The sequence below is a fragment of the Petromyzon marinus genome, chromosome 26, assembly GCF_048934315.1.
Source record: "Petromyzon marinus isolate PM22_M1 ecotype Great Lakes invasive population chromosome 26, UKy_Petmar_22M1.pri1.0, whole genome shotgun sequence".
Lineage (NCBI taxonomy): Eukaryota > Metazoa > Chordata > Hyperoartia > Petromyzontiformes > Petromyzontidae > Petromyzon > Petromyzon marinus.
Window position 1 is genome coordinate 403885 of NC_133692.1, and position 22823 is coordinate 426707.

General features: G+C 49.4%; 2 protein-coding genes across 5 annotated transcripts in view; one reads left to right on the forward strand and one right to left on the reverse strand.

The window, feature by feature from the left end:
* The first annotated feature begins 1929 nt into the window (after nucleotides 1–1929).
* On the forward strand, nucleotides 1930–19879 carry GNPTG (N-acetylglucosamine-1-phosphate transferase subunit gamma). 3 transcript variants are annotated; one of them, XM_032960961.2, is made up of 11 exons: nucleotides 1930–2107; nucleotides 2252–2315; nucleotides 7283–7350; nucleotides 8946–9000; nucleotides 9846–9929; nucleotides 11354–11447; nucleotides 12820–12934; nucleotides 16043–16125; nucleotides 17198–17332; nucleotides 17535–17613; nucleotides 18424–19879. In XM_032960961.2, the coding sequence occupies exons 1-11, from the start codon at nucleotides 1993–1995 to the stop codon at nucleotides 18543–18545; spliced, it is 1014 nt and encodes a 337-aa protein (XP_032816852.2). In that variant the 5' UTR covers nucleotides 1930–1992; the 3' UTR covers nucleotides 18546–19879. The 3 variants fall into 3 exon arrangements, with proteins under 3 accessions (XP_032816852.2, XP_075925935.1, XP_032816853.2); XM_076069820.1 differs by having other exon boundaries at nucleotides 1959–2107; nucleotides 2214–2315; XM_032960962.2 differs by lacking the exon at nucleotides 1930–2107 and having other exon boundaries at nucleotides 7217–7350.
* Nucleotides 19880–20241: 362 nt separating this feature from the next.
* Nucleotides 20242–22823, reverse strand: part of LLGL1 (LLGL scribble cell polarity complex component 1) — a 64675-nt gene continuing 62093 nt past the window's right edge. For both annotated transcript variants that reach the window (XM_032960957.2, XM_032960958.2), the window contains one exon: nucleotides 20242–22785. In XM_032960957.2, the coding sequence (XP_032816848.1) occupies nucleotides 22781–22785 (5 nt within the window). In that variant the 3' untranslated portion in view covers nucleotides 20242–22780. The remainder of the gene's footprint in view (nucleotides 22786–22823) is intronic.

Below are 22823 nucleotides of genomic sequence, written 5' to 3' on the forward strand. Positions count from 1 at the left end.
CTGCTCACCACCAGGCGGCGCTGCTCGCCACCAGGCGGCGCTGCTCGCCACCAGGCGGCGCTGCTCGCCACCAGGGGGCGCTGCTCGCCACCAGGGGGCGCTGCTCCTTTGCATTCGAAACTCGTTTTGAGTGCAAATATTTTCATTTGCGTCGTTCACCACCCACTTTGGAGCCGTAAGTCGCGATTTTACGAAAAATTATCGAAAAACTGGGCCCCGAGACAGAGAATTCGCACCGAAGCGGCGATTGCGACCCTCAAACCCAGCGTCTCGATGCAGGGGTGGGGAACTAAAATAACAAGTGTCTTTTTCTTCCGAATTCGGTAAAAAAAACCCTTCAATATCTGCACAGCCGCAATGCTTGCGGTGAATATGAGACGGTGGTCCTTAAAAAAGAACGTCATGAATCAGTGCGTAAAGAGCCACATGCGGTTCCGAAGCTGCAAGATGCCGACCACTGGCACTCTTGGGCACCCGTGACCACCCCAACACCTTTCGACACCACCGTGGCTTACCGCTCACACGAACGAGTCGGCGGTACAGTTATGTATTTGCTTTCAAAATCAGCATTTAGTGGCAAAACGCAATAAAGCACAGCTCACCTAGCAGCGGTAGCGCAGCCACCACTGAGATCAGCACCACGTACAGTCAGCACCACGTAACACACATCTGTTGAAATACAACATCAGGAATCTCTCCGATACACAAACTTGCAGGGATGACCCGGGGTGCCTCAGCCGATCTGACTCGGCCGCAGAGTCACCGCGCCCCAGACGGTTCCCGGAGCTCCAAAATCTCCGCAGGTCCACTCGAATCATTTAGTCGGGACCCTTGAGACGGACACAAAACACGTGGCCTCCCCGTTCTGCCAACGACAACCACCGACAACCATCACCAACCGAGACCTCGGCAATGTCGCCTCGAGTCTCGATCCATCCTAGAATCTCACCCTGATCCAGGGGAACGCTCCTCGTGAACGGAACGCAACAGTGTGGACCTCCCAAAGAAAGACCTCACACGGGAGCCAAACATCGCAACCTCCTGGAATTGACATCCCTCGAAGACTCCGGTGGGAACGAACCATCAGCCGCCTCAGAGACTCACAGAGATACACAGCGACCCATAGACATACACAGACCCATAGAGATACACACAGACCCATAGAGATACACAGACCCATAGAGATACACAGACCCATAGAGTTACACAGAGACCCATAGAGATACACAGCGACCCATAGACATACACAGACCCACAGAGATACACAGAGATTCATAGAGACTCACAGAGACCCATAGAAATGCACAGACCCATAGAGATACAGACTCAGAGATATATCGATGACAAACCACGGTTGTTTGAGAGGCCATGCAACCCAAACGATGGACCATTCTAACAACCTGCCGGAGTCGTCTTCGCTCCATCATCTCACAAACTCATTGCCAGTTCGCCCCTGCGCTCCCCCATGCTGAACTGCAAGAGTCCAACTCGGGTGTGTGGAGAGTTGCCCGCATCGTGAAGGAGAAACCTTCCGCTTGAAGGAGAAACCTTCCGCTTGAAGGAGAAACCTTCCGCTTGAAGGAGAAACCTTCCGCTTGAAGGAGAAGCCTTCCGCTTGAAGGAGAAGCCTTCCGCTTGAAGGAGAAGCCTTCCGCTTGAAGGAGAAGCCTTCCGTTTGAAGGAGAAACCTTCCGCTTGAAGGAGAAACCTTCCGCTTGAAGGAGAAGCCTTCCGCTTGAAGGAGAAGCCTTCCGCTTGAAGGAGAAGCCTTCCGCTTGAAGGAGAAACCTTCCGCTGCCCGCCGTCAAACCGGGCGCTCGACGCGCGCAAGCCGCCCGGCAGCGTTCCCGTTGTGGGGGCTCCGCGCGCATCATCGCAGAGGTCGTCCGACCGCGCCACACAACCCCCCCCCCCCTTGTGTAGGACGAGTTGGTAGAGTCCAGGTCCACGTGGTCTCTTCCGGGTCGCGGCTACCTCGGGAGATGCCTCCGAATGGCGCCGCTACCACCGCCTGCTGCTGCTGAGGCGTCCTCCATGCCCGCTACGCCCCGCACCACCAACACCCTCCTCCTCCTGCTTCTCATTGTCATCGCCTGCCTCTCCCCAGGTACGTGTGGCCATCCACTGCCACCAAGCCCACCTCACACAGCGGTGTGTTTACGAAAGGCCCGGGCTGTGTATACCATTGTAAATGGAGCGCTCTCCTTCGCCAGTGCTCATGTCGCCGCTGTCTTGCGGTGTTCACGTGCAGGCAGCAGCAGCAGCAACCGTGGGGTGATCCGCATGAAGATTGTTGAGGAGCCCAACTCGTTCGGGTGAGTGGTGGACTCGCGCGTCTGTGTGTCCCTGCAGCTGTCTCGCATATTATCTCAATCCATCGGCTTGCCCCACCTTACCCGGCTTCTCTCATCTCTAACTACTCTGTCCCATCCCCTCCTCTAGGCTCCCAGTCTCCACCGTCGCTCTCAGTGCCTGCCTCCCTCCCCACCCTTCTTCCAGCCTCGCTCTCTTGTTCCCTTCTCGCTCCCCTCCACTGGACTCAACTCCCCCTGCAGCACGCAGAGCAGCCATATTCACGATCAAAACAACAACCTGTAGCTTCCATTTCTCCCTTAAAACAACTGCCATCTCTTCTCTCCGAGCCCATCATCATCCTGCTGCTACTGCTACACCTGGCCCCAGCTACGACGAGACCTACCCCAAACCCCATCACTAACCCTATCACTAACCCTATCACTAACCCTATCACTTACCCTACCACTAACCCTATCACTTACCCTACCACTAACCCTACCACTAACCCTACCACTTACCTTACCACTAAACCTACCACTAACCCTATCACTTACCCTGTCACTAACCCTACCACTAACCCTACCACTAACCCTATCACTTACCCTGTCACTAACCCTACCACTAACCCTACCACTAACCCTATCACTTACCCTGTCACTAACCCTACCACTAACTCTACCACTAACCCTATCACTTACCCTACCACTAACCCTATCACTTACCCTACCACTAACCCTATCACTTACCCTACCACTAACCCTACCACTAACCCTACCACTAACCCAATCACTAACCCTACCACTAACCCTGTCACTAACCCTGTCACTAACCCTGTCACTAACCCTGTCACTACCCCTACCACTAACCCTGTCATTACCCCTGTCACTACCCCTGTCACTAACCCTATCACTACCCCTATCGCTAACCCTGTTACTACCCCTGTCACCCTATCACTAGCCCTACCACTAACCCTACCACTAACCTTACCACTAACCCTACCACTAACCCCACCACTAACCTTACCACTAACCCTGTCACTAACCCTGTCACTAACCCTGTCACTAACCCTGTCACTAACCCTGTCACTAACCCTGTCACTAACCCTACCACTAGCCCTATCACTAACCCTACCACTAACCCTACCACTAACCCTGTCACTAACCCTGTTACTACCCCTACCACTAAGCCTACCACTACCCCTGTCACTAACCCTGTCACTAACCCTACCACTACCCCGTCACTAACCCGTCACTAACCCTATCACTACCCCTATCACTACCCCTACCACTAACCCTGTTACTAACCCTGTTATTACCCTTACCACTAACCCTGTCACTAACCCTATCACTACCCCTATCACCAACCCTACCACTAACCCTGTCACTAACCATGTCACTAACCCTATCACTACCCCTATTACTACCCTTACCACTAACCCTGTCACTAACCCTGTCACTACCACTAACCCTGTCACTAACCCTGTCACTAACACTATCACTAACCCTATCACTACCCCTGTTACTTCCCCTACCACTACAGTGAGGGAAAAAAGTATTTGATCCCCTGCTGATTTTGTATGTTTGCCCACTGACAAAGAAATGATCAGTCTATAATTTTAATGGTAGGTTTATTTGAACAGTGAGAGACAGAATAACAACAAAAAAATCCAGAAAAACGCATGTCAAAAATGTTATAAATTCATTAGCATTTTAATGAGGGAAATAAGTATTTGACCCCTCTGCAAAAAATGACTTAGTACTTGGTGGCAAACCCTTGTTGGCAATCACAGAGGTCAGACGTTTCTTATAGTTGGCCACCAGGTTTGCACACATCTCAGGAGGGATTTTGTCCCACTCCTCTTTGCAGATCTTCTCCAAGTCATTAAGGTTTCGTGGCTGACGTTTGGCAACTCGAACCTTCAGCTCCCTCCACAGATTTTCTATGGGATTAAGGTTTGGAGACTGGCTAGACCACTCCAGGACCTTAATGTGCTTCTTCTTAAGCCACTCCTTTGTTGCCTTGGCCGTGTGTTTTGGGTCATTGTCATGCTGGAATACCCATCCACGACCCATTTTCAATGCCCTGGCTGAGGGAAGGAGGTTCTCACCCAAGATTTGACGGTACATGGCCCCGTCCATCGTCCCTTTAATGCGGTGAAGTTGTCCTGTCCCCTTAGCAGAAAAACACCCCCAAAGCATAATGTTTCCACTTCCATGTTTGACGGTGGGGATGGTGTTCTCGGGGTCATAGGCAGCATTCCTCCTCCTCCAAACACGGCGAGTTGAGTTGATGCCAAAGAGCTCCATTTTGGTCTCATCTAACCACAACACTTTCACCCAATTGTCCTCTGAATCATTCAAATGTTAATTGGCAAACTTCAGACGGGCATGTATATGTGCTTTCTTGAGCAGGGGGACCTTGCGGGCGCTGCAGGATTTCAGTCCTTCACGGCGTAGTGTGTTACCAATTGTTTTCTTGGTGACTATGGTCCCAGCTGCCTTGATCATTAACAAGACCCTCCCGTGTAGTTCTGGGCTGATTCCTCACCGTTCTCATGATCATTACAACTCGACGAGGTGAGATCTTGCATGGAGCCCCAGGCCGAGGGAGATTGACAGTTCTTTTGTGTTTCTTCCATTTGCGAACAATCGCACCAACTGTTGTCACCTTCTCACCAAGGTGCTTGGCAATGGTCTTGTAGCCCATTCCAGCCTTGTGTAGGTCTACAATCTTGTCCCTGACATCCTTGGAGAGCTCTTTGGTCTTGGCCATGGTGGAGAGTTTTGAATCTGATTGTTTGATTGCTTCTGTGGACAGGTGTCTTTTATACAGATAACAAGCTGAGATTAGGAGCACTCCCTTTAAGAGTGTGCTCCTAATCTCAGCTCGTTACCTGTATAAAAGACCCCTGGGAGCCAGAAATCTTTCTGATTGAGAGGGGGTCAAATACTTATTTCTCTCATTAAAATGCAAATCAATTTATAACATTTTTGACATGCGTTTTTCTGGATTTTGTTGTTATTCTGTCTCACACTGTTCAAATAAACCTACCATTAAAATTATAGACTGATAATTTCTTTGTCAGTGAGCAAACGTACAAAATCAGCAGGGGATCAGATACTTTTTCCCCTCACTGTACCCCTACCACTAATCCTGTCACTAACCCTGTCACTAACCCTGTCACTAACCCTGTCACTAACGCTGTCACTAACCCTATCACTACCCCTGTTACTACCCTTACCACTAACCCTGTCACTAACCCTGTCACTAACCCTATCACTACCCTTACCACTAACCCTACCACTAACCCTGTTACTACCCCTACCACTAACCCTGTTACTACCCCTACCACTAACCCTGTCACTAACCCTATCACTCCCCTTACCACTAACCCTACCACCAACCCTGTCAGTAACCCTATCACTACCCTTACCACTAACTCTGTTACTACCCCTATCACTACCAACACCTATCACTACCCGAAACCCTATCACTACCCCAACACCTATCATTACACATGTCACTACCCCAAACCCTATCACTACGCCTACTCCTATCGCCACTTAACCTCTCCCGCCTGTTCTGCTGTCACCATAACAACACCACTCTCTATTATCTCAACCACCGTCATTGTTACATACAATGTTCTGATTGTAGTAACGCGCGGTGGAGTAATGGGCGCTGCTGCTAAATATGGTAACTCCATGTGAGAGATGCGAAGATAAAACCACACTTTGGTGTTTGGTAGTCGGTGTTTGGGAGTCGGTGTTTTTGTAGTCGGTATTTGGTAGTCGGTGTTTTTGTAGTCGGTGTTTGGTAGTCGGTGTTTTTTGTAGTTGGTGTTTCTAGTCGGTGTTTGGTAGTTGGTGTTTCTAGTCGGTGTTTGGTAGTCGGTGTTTGGTAGTCGGTGTTTTTGTAGTCGGTGTTTGGTAGTCGGTGTTTTTTGTAGTTGGTGTTTCTAGTCGGTGTTTTTTGTAGTTGGTGTTTCTAGTCGGTGTTTGGTAGTCGGTGTTTGGTAGTCGGTGTTTGGTAGTCGGTGTTTGGTAGTCGGTGTTTTTTGTAGTCAGTGTTTTTTGTAGTTGGTGTTTCTAGTCGGTGTTTGGTAGTCGGTGTTTGGTAGTCGGTGTTTGGTAGTCGGTGTTTGGTAGTCGGTGTTTTTTGTAGTCAGTGTTTTTTGTAGTTGGTGTTTCTAGTCGGTGTTTGGTAGTCGGTGTTTGGTAGTCGGTGTTTGGTAGTCGGTGTTTTTTGTAGTTGGTGTTTCTAGTCGGTGTTTGGTAGTTGGTGTTTCTAGTCGGTGTTTGGTAGTCGGTGTTTGGTAGTCGGTGTTTTTGTAGTCGGTGTTTGGTAGTCGGTGTTTTTTGTAGTTGGTGTTTCTAGTCGGTGTTTTTTGTAGTTGGTGTTTCTAGTCGGTGTTTGGTAGTCGGTGTTTGGTAGTCGGTGTTTGGTAGTCGGTGTTTGGTAGTCGGTGTTTTTTGTAGTCAGTGTTTTTTTGTAGTTGGTGTTTCTAGTCGGTGTTTGGTAGTCGGTGTTTGGTAGTCGGTGTTTGGTAGTCGGTGTTTGGTAGTCGGTGTTTGGTAGTCGGTGTTTGGTAGTCGGTGTTTTTTGTAGTCAGTGTTTTTTGTAGTTGGTGTTTCTAGTCGGTGTTTGGTAGTCGGTGTTTGGTAGTCGGTGTTTGGTAGTCGGTGTTTGGTAGTCGGTGTTTGGTAGTCGGTGTTTTTTGTAGTCAGTGTTTTTTGTAGTTGGTGTTTCTAGTCGGTGTTTGGTAGTTGGTGTTTCTAGTCGGTGTTTGGTAGTCGGTGTTTGGTAGTCGGTGTTTGGTAGTCGGTGTTTGGTAGTCGGTGTTTTTTGTAGTCAGTGTTTTTTGTAGTTGGTGTTTCTAGTCGGTGTTTGGTAGTTGGTGTTTCTAGTCGGTGTTTGGTAGTCGGTGTTTGTAGTCTCTTCGCCGCTGCGAGGACCCCCCCACGATGGTCGCGTGTCGCACGGCCAGGCTCAACAACGGCCTCGTGGCGCAAGCGACCCGGCTCAAGGCCAAGGTGAAGCCGTCGCGAGTGACAGGTGAACGCACGCACGGTGTCCTCATCATCATCGTTGTCGTCAGCCATTATCAATCCACTGCTGGATGAAGGCCTCCCCGGCCACTTCCCCCACGATCCATTCGACGGCTACACACGAACAACCTGTTTAACACGGTGTGCTGTACAAGTGACGAAGTGGCATGTTCTATTTACGTGACAAATCTTACTAATTGGCTGTGTCCGGTGGTGGCGGATTTCACGCCACATTCATATTTACGCGATCTAATCCCCAAAAAAACCCTCTGGATGAACCAACCTCCTTAGCTCCATCTCACCGGGTATGTCCTCTCTTCACGATCTCTATTCCTCGGCTGCCTCTCCGTTATTATTGTTCACACTCCTCATCCATCATCGCTTCCCATCTAATGTATATATTGTATTGTATAGTTATATAGAGAGCGCCTTCACTTAAGATTCTTGACATAGTTTACAAAACGGTGAAAGTGGAATGATGTAGTTGGCAACAGGGGCGTGCTACACGGATTGAGGAACGAGTGACAGCGATAGAGGGGTACGTGGGGGTCACGGAAGGGTGACAGGGGAGGGACGGGAAGGAGTGGAGGGGAGAGGAAGGGGATTGACGAAGGAGAAGAGGTGAGGCTTTGAGGAACGGAAGTAGGTGGAGGAGGGGGATTGCTTAATATATTATGGAGGGCGCTCAGTCTATGGGCAGTGTTGAGTCTATGGGCAGTGCTGGGGTCTATAGGTAGAATACCGGTGAAGTTTATTCCAGTGGAGGGGTCTCGCCATGTGCCCAAGCCCGCTTGTCCGAGTTAGGACGATGCCCTTCACCTGCACTGTTGACGCACGCCACAGTCACAGCGCCATCTGCACGTCGGTGCATCTTTGCGCTAAGATTCGGCGTCATTACAGCGTCGGTGCTGCCCGTGGTTTCCTGCCTCTACTCTCCGACGTGGCTTCAGCTTGGTACTCCGTGTTGTTTAGCACGAGCAGTCGGGCGATTCGCTTCCGAGACCTCATGAGATGGCTCACACTCTGGGTCGGATCGTCTTTGACTTTGATGTTTACAGCTGGTCATAACCCAAAACAGGCTATGGTGTGGGTTGCTATGTAATTATTACGGTTATAGGTTAAAATGAAATGTTAGATTAAATGTGCTATTTCTGAGTATGTACGGTAATTAAACACGTAGCTCTGGAACACAAGACGCTGACAAGCACGTATCTATGTTTTGAACTTATTTAGCATTGAGCGTAGTAGCCAACCGTGCTAATTGGAGGTGCGGGGGAAGGACAACAAACTAAACACAAAAAGCACTTTTAAACAAAGGAGTTTTTAATTTAGATGTAAAAGTCCAAATCTCCAGTGGCTTCCCGATATCAAAAGAGCGTTCCAGACGGCTGTAGAAACACATCTGGAAGAACATGATGCGATGACCGTCTTTGTTCGATGGCGGAGCAAAACGTCAGACATCAAGCCTTTTGTCCTTTCCCCACACCTCTGATTAGCATGGTTGGCTATGTACGGTGCGAAGGAAGTTCAATATACATACACACATACAAGCCGAGCAACACGGTGGATTCTGTTGACGTGAATCTCCCGAACGTGTGCCAGGGCCTCGCCATCTCTTCCGGCTCGCTGGGAAGTGCTTCAGCCACACCTCAGGATCGTGAGAGACTCCGGTCCACGTTACCCACGTTACCCGCAGCGCATTGTGCAGCCCCCCCCTGTCCACTTTGTACAGGGTTGGTGGTCCAGATGTCTTCTGACCCCCAATATTTTTTCCCTTGCATATTCATGTCTGTTTTAAATAAACCTTACTTTAAATGTATTACGTTTTAGATGAAATGGGGGTAACAAGACATCTGGACCACATGACACAAGAAGAAGCTGTGGGTGTTATTTGACCATACCTCACCACACTGGTCAATGCGGCTTGGTGACAGTGGGGAACAGACATTGGAGCAGTGTACTGTATAACAATTTACAGGCTGTCTGTCCGGTTTAAGGATCAGAAACTTGATTTACGTCACATCTTCTGATACGGCTCCAAAACCCATTTGAACAGTCGGTCTGATTTCTCGCCTGGTTTCCGACGTGATTTGGTGTGGAGCTTTTATTCTCCAGTGTTTGTGGATGTTTACCTATGAAACCCGCTTGGATATGGCCGATAAACGGAAAAACACATAGGCACGTGATGTTTCTATGGGAATATAGGATCCCACTTACCACGGGGTTTCCAGGAACGCCTTGTGTTGTCAAAGCAGGGACAACTTGTGTTGTCAAAGCAGGGACAACTTGTGTTGTCAAAGCAGGGACAACTTGTGTTGTCAAAGCAGGGACAACTTGTATTTCCCTGCACTGCCCTCTGCTGACAACATAAGAGGGAAGTTCTAGGTTTTTTTCTTTAGCATTTTTATTGTAAAAGTTTTTTCTCATGTTAGTCACGACCACTTTACATTGCGATGAATTCATTTGGCGTAATCCAATGTACGTGCCGTTTATGAATCCCAGGTACAAGTACGACTTGTGCCCGTTTCACAACGTGACCCAGCACGAGCAGTCTCTGCGGTGGAACGCTTACAGCGGCATACTCGGGTACGCGACGGCAGCTCTACCACCCCGTGTGCAGCACTTAGATTACAGTTCAGCCCTACACAAAATCCAGTCCAATTGTATATTTACATTAAGCGCCTTCACTAAAGGCGCTTGACGCAGCTTACACGATGGCGACGCGGAATGGAATGATGTAGTTGGCAGGGGCGTGCTGCAAGGATTGAGGAATGGGTGACAGTGATAGACGTATACTTAGACTCAACACTGGAGCAGTGTTGAGTCTATGGGCAGTGCTGAGTATGGGGCAGTATTGAGTATAGTGCAGTGTTGAATCTATGGGCAGTGTTGAGCCTATGGTGCAGTGCTGAGTCGATGGGTAGCAGTGCTGAGTCTACTGTGCAGTGCTGAGTCTATGGACAGTGTGAGTCTATGGGTAGCAGTGCTGAGTCTATGGTGCAGTGTTGAGTCTATGGGCAGTGCTTAGTCTATGGTGCAGTGTTGAGTCTATGGATAGCAGTGTTGAGTCTATGGATAGCAGTGCTGAGTCTATGGGCACTGTTGAGTCTATGGGTAGCTTTGTTGAGTCTATGGGTAGCATTGTTGAGTCTACTGTACAGTGCTGGATCTATGGGCACTGTGAGTCTATGGGCAGTGTGAGTCTATGTGCAGTACTGAGTCTATGGGTAGCAGTGCTGAGTCTTTGGTGAAGTGTTGTCTGAGCAGTGTTGAGTCTATGGGTAGCAGTGCTGCTCAATGTACAGGGGAAGTTGATTCCAGTGGAGGGCTGCAAAGAGGGAGGACCGAGAAGGGGATTGGGCACAGGCAGGAGGGGCAGAGCGTAGATTGGGAATGAAGAGCACGAGAGGATGCAAGATAATTAACATCAGCACCATCGGATCTTTAATCTCTTAGAGATCCAAGGGCTGTTTTAACGCTTTCCAACTGAGGTTGAAGCGTTTATGCATTATTCAGCTCGTGCATTGTTCCAGAATGCGAGGGGACTTTAAATTATTGTGAAGATAATCCTATACATGTGAAATTGGAGTATAGAGTTTTGTTGTTTTTAAGAACCTCACCATTTTGAAAGGGTTGCCCAAAACTGGGAGATACCAAACATAGCAAAAAGGACTTTAAACATGCAAATGTCCTGCCCTGATAGCTACCTGTCGGCTTCTGCGCCGATAACGAAAAACTTCCAAAGGCAATCGTACGTGGAAAAGCCTTTGCCTATACAACCAAGTAAGAAATTCACGCACGTATTGTAAACACTCAAAAGTTAACATTTGGCATTCAACACAAGATATCCAACAACAATAACACAGCAGTGTCAAGTAAAGACAGAACCTAACATCCCGCAGGACACATTTGTATCTGTGCCGTGGTGTTTAACGTCTCCATGCCTTGCTCCGCTGTGCATAGTCCCTGGCGAACACTCCGTCCTCTTCCACCCTCTCGTTTCCACACAGCATCTGGCACGAGTGGGAGATCGTGAACAACACCTTCATCGCTATGGTGATGAGAAATGGTGACAACTGTGGCTCCAACAGCCGGCAGGCCAAGGTGAGGGATCGGCTGTCTAGCGCCCGCTGCCTCTGCTCGGTGTGCTGCACCGCTGAGCCATGAGTGTGTGTGCTGCACCGCTGAGCCATGAGTGTGTGTGCTGCACCGCTGAGCCATGTGTGTGTGTGTGTGCTGCACCGCTGAGCCATGAGTGTGTGTGCTGCACCGCTGAGCCGTGTGTGTGTGTGTGCTGCACCGCTGAGCCATGAGTGTGTGTGCTGCACCGCTGAGCCATGAGTGTGTGTGCTGCACCGCTGAGCCATGTGTGTGTGTGCCGCACCGCTGAGCCATGTGTGTGTGCTGCACCGCTGAGCCATGTGTGTGTGTGCTGCACCGCTGAGCCATATGTGTGTGTGCTGCACCGCTGAGCCATGTGTGTGTGCTGCACTGCTGAGCCATGAGTGTGTGTGCTGCACCGCTGAGCCATGAGTGTGTGTGCTGCACCGCTGAGCCATGTGTGTGTGTGCTGCACCGCTGAGTCATGTGTGTGTGTGTGCTGCACCGCTGAGCCATGTGTGTGTGTGTGCTGCACCGCTGAGCCATGAGTGTGTGCTGCACCGCTGAGCCATGTGTGTGTGTGTGCTGCACCGCTGAGCCATGAGTGTGTGCTGCACCGCTGAGCCATGAGTGTGTGCTGCACCGCTGAGCCATGTGTGTGTGTGCTGCACCGCTGAGCCATGAGTGTGTGTGCTGCACCGCTGAGCCATGTGTGTGTGTGCTGCACCGCTGAGCCATGTGTGTGTGCTGCACCGCTGAGCCATGTGTGTGTGCTGCACCGCTGAGCCATATGTGTGTGTGCTGCACCGCTGAGCCATGAGTGTGTGTGCTGCACCGCTGAGCCATGTGTGTGTGTGCTGCACCGCTGAGCCATGAGTGTGTGTGCTGCACCGCTGAGCCATGAGTGTGTGTGCTGCACCGCTGAGCCATGAGTGTGTGTGCTGCACCGCTGAGCCATGTGTGTGTGTGCTGCACCGCTGAGCCATGTGTGTGTGTGTGCTGCACCGCTGAGCCATGTGTGTGTGTGTGCTGCACAGCTGAGCCATGAGTGTGTGCTGCACCGCTGAGCCATGTGTGTGTGCGCTGCGCCAGTGGAGCAGTTGTGTAGCGGTTAGCGCGCTGCACTACAAACCCGGCAATCCGACTTCGATTCCTGCTCACGGCCAGTCCCGAGCCTCGCCTAGGTTTACTCGGCCTTAAATTAGTACCTAGTGCGGTGTGTAAACAGCGCCACTGGTGAGACAAAGGCGGCCGGGCGTGGTACTGGCCACCCACCCCCTTGTGTGCCATGCCGGCCTTGATAGGTGCTCTCTAACAGCACTTGCCATAAGTCTGTTAAGGCTACACGGGGGATCTTTGTGTGCATGCACCACAGGTGACCTTCAGGTGCGGGACTCAGAATGCGCTGCTGGGCGTGGAGGAGCCACGCACCTGCGAGTACGCAGTCAACTTCACCTCGCCGCTCGTGTGCCACCCGCACAGCATGCTGGGTGAGGTGGCGCGCTTGCTCTCGACAGCAATTGATTGATCCATTAGTCAATCGCTGCTGCCATCCTTTTAAGACTTTGTCGATGGAGACGTCGCTAAAAACGAAGCCTTCAAAACACCAATGCCGAAAGAGATGTTTATTGTGGACGTCCGCGCTGTTCCATTCTGGTCGCCAGTGCATCTGGGCGAGATTATAGGATGAAGGCAGCAGCACGATCCCAGGAAGGGATCGGGACTTGAGGTCACATTGTTGATGTCTTGGTCGATGGTTGTAGGTGGTTGTCGTTGGCAAGAAAAAGTCTAAACTCCCTTTGCAGTTTGCGGGACGTCTCAGCGGTTATTGGGAGGCAGAATGTTCACCAGGATGGGGAGCCCAGGGGGTTGTAGTCAGTCTCAGGGTGCCAAGTAAATTAGGTTTCCAAGTGGAAATATTTTTTCAAATGCAGAGATTAAACAAATTCCCAGATCAAAATATACCAAAAACAGCGACATCTTTTTAAACTCATTTTTCAGCAGATCGTGCAGCAGAATCCAGTATTGTAAGGTACTTTAACATTTCTAGATTTGAAGCTTTCGTGACTGCAAGGATCCATACTCTTTGGTTCTATTCGGTAAAGTCACGTAGGTAAAAAAATAAAACAAAAATCACGACGTTTCGGCCACAACACAAGTGGACTTCATCAGGTGAAGGGACCAAACTGTCCAGCGGACAGCGTTGGAGTGAAGAAAGCCAAGCGCTGGTCACCTTCTTTTAAGCTGTGAGGGGGTAAACAGTAAACACCTTGACAAAAGGAAATTAGCATAAAACGTACTACTGACAGAGCTTGGAATTAGCATAAGATGATAATACACCACCTTGGAAGTTTGGAGTGCCACTACTAGAATAAATATACTGTACCATTGAAAATTAGTTTAATGTTTGGTTCGATTTAGAACATCTTTCCAATGGTTGCTTAATTTGAAACCATCTTCTCGGTTGAAATTGTGTCTGTTTGTAAATCTGAATTGCCTGGTGGACAAATCTCTGATGATAACCTGTCGGAAGACGAAACGACACGTCTCTGACCGAATTCGCGAGCACAAATCAGATTTGAAACACGGCAGAAGGAATTCTTCTGCCGTGGCTGATCACTGTTACAACGCTGTGGGGGATCACGATATAATTTTCTCCGATACCAAGGTCCTTTGCAAACTGACAGTTTATCATCAGAAATTTGTCCACGAAGTTTTTCATGTACAGATTTGCTATAGCAGGAGATAAAGGAGAGCCCACTGCTGCTCCTACCTTTTGTTTGAAGAAGTCACCTCTCCATAAGAAATAAGTGTTATTTAGACAATGGTCAGCTAGTTTTGGAATATCTTCTGGTCACCTGTCTTCTGTACTAGTGTATCAAGTAATTTAAGTGACTCGTTAAATGGAACCTTAGTGAATAGAGAAATTAAATCAAAATTCACCAGAATATGATTAGGATTAAGTTTAATATCTTTAATCACATTCACAAGATGTTCTGAATTTCTTATAAATGAAGATGTCCTACTGATGTAGGGCTGTATTTTTTTAGTTACATATTTTGCTAATTTATGTGGCAGAGCCTATTATACTTACTATGAGTCGTAATGGAATACCGATTTTTTGAATCTTTGGTAGCCCATACAGTCTTGGTGGTTTTGAGGCCCGTGGCTTAATTTGGTATTGCTCAGTCTTGGGGACTAATGAATTTGCAATGATTTTAGCAGTCCTGCGTTCTAAAGTATTGGTTGGATCTCATTTAATTTTAATATAGGTATCTTAAGTAAATCTTTAATTTTATTATCATAATCTGTTCGGGACATCACTACAGTAGTGCAGCCTTTATCAGCTGCCAGAATTATAATATCTTTATTTAATTGAAGCTCTCTCTTGAGGCTTTTGCTTTGCCAAAGGTAATATTTATTTTTGGTACTTTGCTATTCTCAATTATTTTGGCAACCTCGTATCTCGTCATCTCTGCCTCATTATGTGGAAGGTGTCTTACCGCTGATTCCACCTCGGCAAGAATCTCATCTACTGGAATTGTGTGTGGGGCAATGGCAAAGTGAAGGCCTTTAGAAAGGACAGAAATCATGTCGCTTGTTAAGTTTATTACATATTCTTGGTTCTTTCGGTAAAGTCACGTTGAAGGGAAACAATAAAAGATATTTTATTGTTTTATATATATTTTATTGTTTCCCTTCAACGTGACTTTACCGAAAGAACCAAGAATATGAATCACTGCACTCACGAAAGCTTTAAATCAAAGTTCATTACAGTTTTGTTTTTAAATTGTTCGTTATTATTTGGGACTCGTTTGTTATGTAGTCTGGATAATTTATTAATTTGCTTAGTTTTAGTTAGATTAAATACATGATCAGCCGACTGTTATAATATTGATTATAATGTATGGAAACACTTGCTGATATGCAAGTGCTTCAGAGAGTCAGAAATTTGAGATAATTCACTCCTGTTGTGCTGTATTCTCTCTTGTAATAATAATTCACTAGCTTTGTGGAGTATTTGGTTGACTTTGCAATCCAAAGTCAACGTTCAACCCTCAGTGACCAGGATGGTGAAGTATGATCGAATAACCCCCACGACATGCACGGTTTGGGGAAGTCCTCACCCAGCAGTGGATTTACTAAAAAAGCTGTTCATGGAGGACAACTACCTCCGACTGCCCATTAGTGCCCTTCACGAGTCTCCTCCACAGAGGCCAATCTTGACACTGTTGTGACCAGCCATCGGATCGGCAAGTCCACTCAGCTCTACATACTCCTGTACCACATCAATCTATCTCCACTGTAGCCCGTGCCGTGCAAGTTTAGCTCCGTCTATCCGGTCAAACAGAAGCTGCTTGGGCATGCGTGCTAAGTGACCCAGCCAATACAGCCACGCATGAGAGAATCGATTTGGAGGGGATCATATACCCAAGAGGACATCTATCACGGACATTGGAGGCATGGAATCTGCTCATATGCAAGTGCTGGATTGTTTAATCGCTGACCGCGAGATGGCAATGGATTGGGGAGCTTCATCCAGCAGTTAATTGCTCGTGACCGGTGGTGGTGATGTGCCCGGGTGTGCGCGATTGCAGTGTACCCCACGCTGCCGCAGTCGCTACGAGAGGAGTGGGATAGGATTGAGCAAGATCTGTACGACGAGATCATCACCCAGCAGGTGACGGCAGCGGCCAGGCCTCCTCTCCGTTGTGTTTGTTGTTGCTACTCTCGTTCTCGGCCTGTAGCTTCCCACTGCAGGGAATGTGTCTATGATGTACAACTTAATTCGCACTGTATGTAGCCAACCGGGGGAAGGACAACAAACTAAACACATAAAGCAGTTCTAAAGAAATCGGTTTTAAATCAAGATGATTTAAAAGTGCATAGCTCCACCAGCTTCCTAATATGGGAGGGAAGAGCGTTCCAGATGGCTGCAGAAGTGCATCTGAAAGTGGGCGATGCAGTGAGTCTTAGTTCAATGGGCAGCAAAAAAAATGGTCAGAAGACTCCCTCGGCTGTCTCCTCGCCGGCTCCCTCCACTTCCGTTCCTTCCTCCCGGTCTCACCTGCAGAGTGAAGTTTGTTTCTCATCAGCTGTAACAGAGATCAAGTGGACACCGGCAGGTGACGTCAATTATTGCGTTAAAAAAAGTCAACAAATCATCTGTTTTAAAGTGGTCCGTCTGAACCAAACTATCCTCTCCCGCCTTCGCCAACCTTGGTGACCAACCATGGTGAAGTATGGTCAAATAACCCCCACAACCCACACGGCCTGGTGAAACCCAATTACAGCAGTGGATTGACAAGGGGGCTGTACCAAAAATAAAAAATAAACTGTATTTTAACAGGTAAGGCCCACCGAGTTATATACCAGTTTTTCAGAAGCAACCTGGCCACAAATGATATCTAAATGAAGTGGCTTATCGTGGAAATGTAAAGCAGTCAAATACTTTCAACGCACACGTGGATTGTAAATGTGGAGGGAAAAACCGGAGCACCCAGAGAAAAAGCCACGTGACCATGGGGAGAACATGCAAACTCCAAAGATGCACGTGTCGTCAGGGTTGGGATCGAACCCACAACCTGTATACCAGGCGAAGTAGTTAACATCTTGCTACACATGTACAGTAAGATGTTAAGTGGGACTCCACGTACACCTTGTACATGCGCGCACACACGAGCTTCCAGGCGTCGCGCAGTGCAAGGTGGCTGCTAATGTCGTGCGTCTCTCCCCGTGAACGTCACCGGCAGGGCTACGAAAAGCAACTGCGGACGGCGATCTTCAGGAAGAGCGGCTACGTACTGTCGGCAGACGCTGACGCCACGGCCGCAGATGGTCCAGAGGATCAGGAAAGAGTCTTTAACACGTTGGACTCGTGCAATGAGGTACGGCGCCAACGAAAGGGCCATTGGCACAGGAGGGAGTGGTGGTCTGCACACTGGGCTCCTGAGCCTGCCCACTGCCTCACTCTGCATTTACCGGCTCAGTGCATTAGCCCTGGTTGTTTTGCAACCCGAAAGGATGCACACGTCCGCGCACGCCACGTTAAAGTGCGGGCGTCGATTCAGTCGAAGCGCGTTTCCGCAGGAGTACCGCACGCTGCAGGAAGAGGTGAGGAGGCTGAAGGCTCTGCTGCAGCAACATGGCATCTCGCCCAACCATACAGGTAAGCCTACCTGCGGCGGTCGCAGCCGGTGATCGTGCCACTGTCAGTGTCCGTGATGGGGTTGTGTTAAGATTGGGCGCCGTCGTGGTGACGAGATGTTAACTCCCTCGCCTGGTATGCAGGAGGTTAATGGGTTCGATTTCTGTAGTGTTGTTGTGTGGTTGTTGGAGCAGCGATCGTGGAGAGCGATATCTGATTCAGTTCCGGCACCCCTTTATTCACCTGCACCAACCAGCATGAAGTAGGATCAATCCGCATGACTTAAGGGTGTTTGGGAGGCTGTCATCCAACAGTGGATTGACAGAATCCTGCACAACTTTGATGCATCAAGGCTCATTTCCTGTCATCAGGCTTTTGCCTCTGCACAGCTGCCAAGCTTTGGAACTCTTTGCTAATAAGACAGGATCATTAAATATATTTAGGTCTTGAAAACTCACCTCTTTAAACTGGCCCTTACCCCCTGCCTATTTCTGGCCGTTTACCCAGCAGGCTCTGTTTACTTCCTGGCTTTCCATACACGGTGATGCAATGGTGGGATCTACAGATGAAATCCACCACCTTAAGAATGTAAATTATTATATTATTATTAACACGTGCTGAACAATCTATTAATTACGCTGCGGAGAACGCCTGTGACCTTGTGCAGTTTTCCTTGTGCGACGTCTGCCCAAGCGACCACGGCCATGCCCCGCCATGCCCCGCCATGCCCCGCCATGCCCCGCCATGCCCCGCCATGCCCCGCCATGCCCCGCCATGCCCCGCCATGCCCCGCCATGCCCCGCGGCGTCGTCTTCTCTCCGTGTGTTTCAGCGACGGCGGCACCGCCAGCCTCCCCGGCAGAGCATCGCCTGGCGGGGGGTGGGCTGCCCGCCACCTCCAACGGGGCTCCGAGAGGTCTGCAGCAGCTCAAGGGAGATGTAGGGGAACGCTGACCCCTCCAGACTGACCCCTCCAGGCTGACCCCCGCGCAGCCTTGGACACGAATCCTCAAACTCACGCGAGTTCAGAGCAGCGCTGTGGGGACCCTTGGGTAGATAAAGTTGCCGAATCCACCAAAAATTGTAATTGGGCTCCTTTTCTGTCTTACAGTGTGTAAACGAAGTGCGTGCAATATGGCATCGGCAGTGGTGCAATAAAAACTCCCTTATATAATTTGTAGATTTTAATAATTGTATTTTACCTGTTGAATAAACGGTAATGCTGCTCCCCACCATGTACAGCAAATCCTCGATTAACGTGGTCGACGAGTTCCTGAAAAGTGCCGCGTTAGGTGAAAAGATTACCCCACGCAAGGCGTCAGACAGTGCCCGACAGAAAATAACCCAACCCCTAAATACAGCCGAAAACGACGCCCACCGCGCTGGGTTTCATCTTTATCTGAAGTTTATTAAATGTCTTGAAAATTATAGAAGATAGTAAAAAAAGACAAGACCTAAATTCAGCTCCAAAAATAATCTTGGCTGTAAACAGTTTGCCCCCGGTTGCTTTGTGGCGCTGGGGGCTCCGGCGATAAGCGTCGCAACATGGAGCGGGGAAACAACACGGCCGCAATTTACAACAAAACCACAAAAGCCTTGCCGGGCCGGCTGGCCTCGGACTGTAAACAAAATGAAGAGGCGTTAACCGCAAACTTCTCTAAAGACGTTAAACCTTCACGAGGTGGGGCGGGGCAGCTGCTACAAACTAAATCCAAAACTTTCTACCCAGCTCTCTGTGACGCCAACTCCCCCACCCACCGTATGAGAGTGAAACACTACTACTTGTTTAATAGCGATAATAATTTAAAATATGTACCCATGAAACTCCCATTTGTCTTAAATAGTTTTAAAAGTATGTGGGGATGTTTTGTGCCCAATTCTTAAGTGTTTTTTTCGTGGCGCTTTACGCGGGGAAAACTGGAGTACGTAACTTGAAGAGAACCTAGTGCGAATAGATCCAGCCAGCCTACTTGCTCTCCTGCTCCCCGACAGAAACCACGTTTTTCCAGCAGGTGCTCTTGGCAAGCTGAGCATGGCCCTTTCGTTGGAGCAGACAATTCAGGATTCATCCCTGCTAGATCTACCCACCCCAAACTTCCACATTCACCATTGTGCCACCCTAACCGATCACACAAAGCCATTAAAAACATGTTTGCACCACAACTTTTTTTTTGCACCAAGGGGAAAAAAAAATGCTTTTCACGCTAAGCACGACCATTTACATATGGGCAGTGTGAAACGCATCGCGAAGAGTATATTTTTTCCAATATTAAAAGGCGAATTTTACATTTCTGCGTCGTAATACATTTTTTACACTTAAAAGACTTTGGCCACGAATCGGTAAGAAATCCGTTCCACCCCGGTTGTTATTTCCCCACGCCGGCGATGGTACGCGGCCGGTGCAGGTTGCACACCGCGCTTGCCGCATAACGCTCGTGGTTAAATGCGCTGCCGACGGGCGCCGCCTGGAGCCACTCACCGTGCTGTGGTCTCCAATGAACATGCAACACACCGCATGGAGAACGCTACAGCGTCAACGCTCGCAGACCCTCCACAACGCTGCATGGGGTAAATGAGGCGTAAACCCCACCTGAAAGAAGCTGTTTTTTACACGATTTTATACTTAAATCGCTGCACTTTAACTTTAAAAAAAAACTGAATGCATTACCATATTCTCCGGATTATAGGACACTTGAAAGTAATACCCCAAACTTGTGCCCGGTGGAAATAAAGTTACACGAATCTGGTCACGCACACACACACTGGATTATGAAACGTACCCCCCCCCCCCAACCTTTGCTTTAAAGTCAAGGAGAGAGGGAGCAAGTAGATAACCTGGAAAATACGGTAGTCCAATGATATATTTGAGTGGCTGGGTAGCTTCACAGTCGGTACACTCACGACTTTGCGTGGAGTATTAAGGTTCGATTCCTGTTTGGGCCACCCTGTCCTGCTGGAGGCCGCTAGTACCGAGTGTCGCGAGAGGCGGATGATCCCGAGAACAGCTCCGCCGAGACGTGTGCCAATCGCGCACCACGACATCGCGGGCGTGAGGGATGCCCACATGCCGAGAGGGAATCACCAAAATAACCGACGGCGGTGCTTTTTCTCACGAATCGTCCCACTTCACTACTTTTAGAGGACACAGAAAAGTTACCCCTTTACGTCTTAAGAAAGCCACACCGTATCTTCACGACTGCTTTGTACAAGTCCTGCTGCTGCTGCTTGGGGACGTCTGGACTGCAGCTTTTTAAACATTCTTTTTACGGAAGCAAATTTCTGTTTCTGGAGTAAACCCCAGAAATGAGAAAGGAGACTTCTGAAACGTGCAGCGCAGATCGCCAGTCTTGAGAGGACGCTCTCCCTCACCGTCTCTCGCCCGTCTGCAGCGTCTCTCATCAAAATCCCCCTCGCCTGCGGGCACAGCGCTCGAGAAGGCCGTGTATTGGAACGAGTCTTACGTGCGGCGGACGGCAATGCAATTGCATTTCCGGGATGGTAACGTGCGCAGCAGCAGGACGATGGCATCGCAATCTGAGCTGTGCACGCAGACATAACGGCAAAACTCGGCACGTTGGCCTGTGCGCTGCAACGAGCGATTCCCAGCCCCGTAGCATGGGTGGTGAGGCCAGAGGGGGGGCCGAACCCCACCCCCCCTCCTAAATTCTTGAAGTCAATAAAAAATATATAGGAACCATACAGCGGTGATCCCCACACACGGGCCGCTGGCGCTGACCCCGCGCGATAGACACGGATCGCATTCCTTCACTCCGTTTGGCGTTCAAAGTTTGTCGGAACATCGACTGCGTCGTGTCCCCCCCTGAGTGATTGCCCACCCCCCACTCTTTTAAATGCGGTCACACTCCGGGGCCTACGGAGACGGCCGCAAGTCGGCGCAGACCGAGGCACTTCCAGGGACTCGATGCCCATCGCGTGCGTGCCGAGCGATACTCTCACTAGGCGACGTTCCAGACGCTCCAGCCCCAAATGTCAACTGTCAAAAACACGACCCCTCGGCTGTCCTAGCAACAGGTCACCGCGCTACGGAAAGTGAGGCGCGCCTACTCATAAGTGGCTCTCGACCATCCGAGCAAACGTAGCGTTGCCCACCTTTTAAAACCCCTGAAACGTGGACTTGGCAGGAAATAAGTGACAGCTGTTAAAACAAGCTAGGGTAAAAGCTGGCACACGTTTTGTCCTGGATTCATTGTTGCTCCTTTTTTAAACGGTTCACATTATTATTGCATAGTACTTAGCAGAACGATTACATAACACGCGTACATGTCCAGCATTAGATTCTATTGAGCTAATTAAGGTGGACCATTTTCCAAATCTCAATTTTTATCCTCAATTCCAGAGTCTTGAACAAAGTCTAATTGCATTGTCAAGATACTAGTGGTTGTGTAACAAGTCCCAAGACAAAGTCCAGTTCACATTTCCAAGTCGGCCAATCCTCCCCCATTGAAACGCAAGCCAAGCCAGGAGCAGCAATACCTGTGGGCCTCACCAATGGATCCATGAATCCAGATTGAATCTGCCTCATGAGGCCTGCAGAGAATAGATGATGAAACCCAAACAGCCAATCCCCTCCTCACCACCACTCTGCACCGTTCACGTGTCTATGGTTACCAGCCTCCTCCCCATCTGTGCATGCACGTGAGGCAATCGTGGACTTGTGTACTGGTAAACATCACGCGAATGGATCGTAGAGATTGTAAACAACTAGGGTTTGTCAATTCCCGATCAAAGTTTGCCATAAAATTCGGTCCACCATGACAAACCAACGTACATCGGTGCAGTTCCACCAGCAGAGAAGTTAATCTCTGCTTAGTTTTGCTTCGGTAAGAACGCAATGTTTGTGCACGCGCTCATTCCTTGACAACTGCTTTTTGCTTTAGTTTGTTGCCCACCCCGCACCTCCGATGAGAACGGTTGGCTACGTAGGGTGCGAAAGAAGTTCAACGTACGTACACACACTTTCCCCTTTTGTGAGCCGGCGCAGCTAAGTGTCGGGTCCAGCTTGGAAACCCCCCTCCAAATCCGTCGCGTCTTTTTCTTCACATTGAGGCCCGGGGCTCAATCCCAGTAACTGTGTTAGGGTTGGATGCCGATGTCTTCAAGGAAGTCGGAGCGGGAGGGAGGAACCGTGGGGCGGGTGGCCCCGGCGGGCCGCTCCCCGTCGCGAGCGCTCAACCTGACACGCCGGAGACAGAGACGGGGGGGGGGACGTTG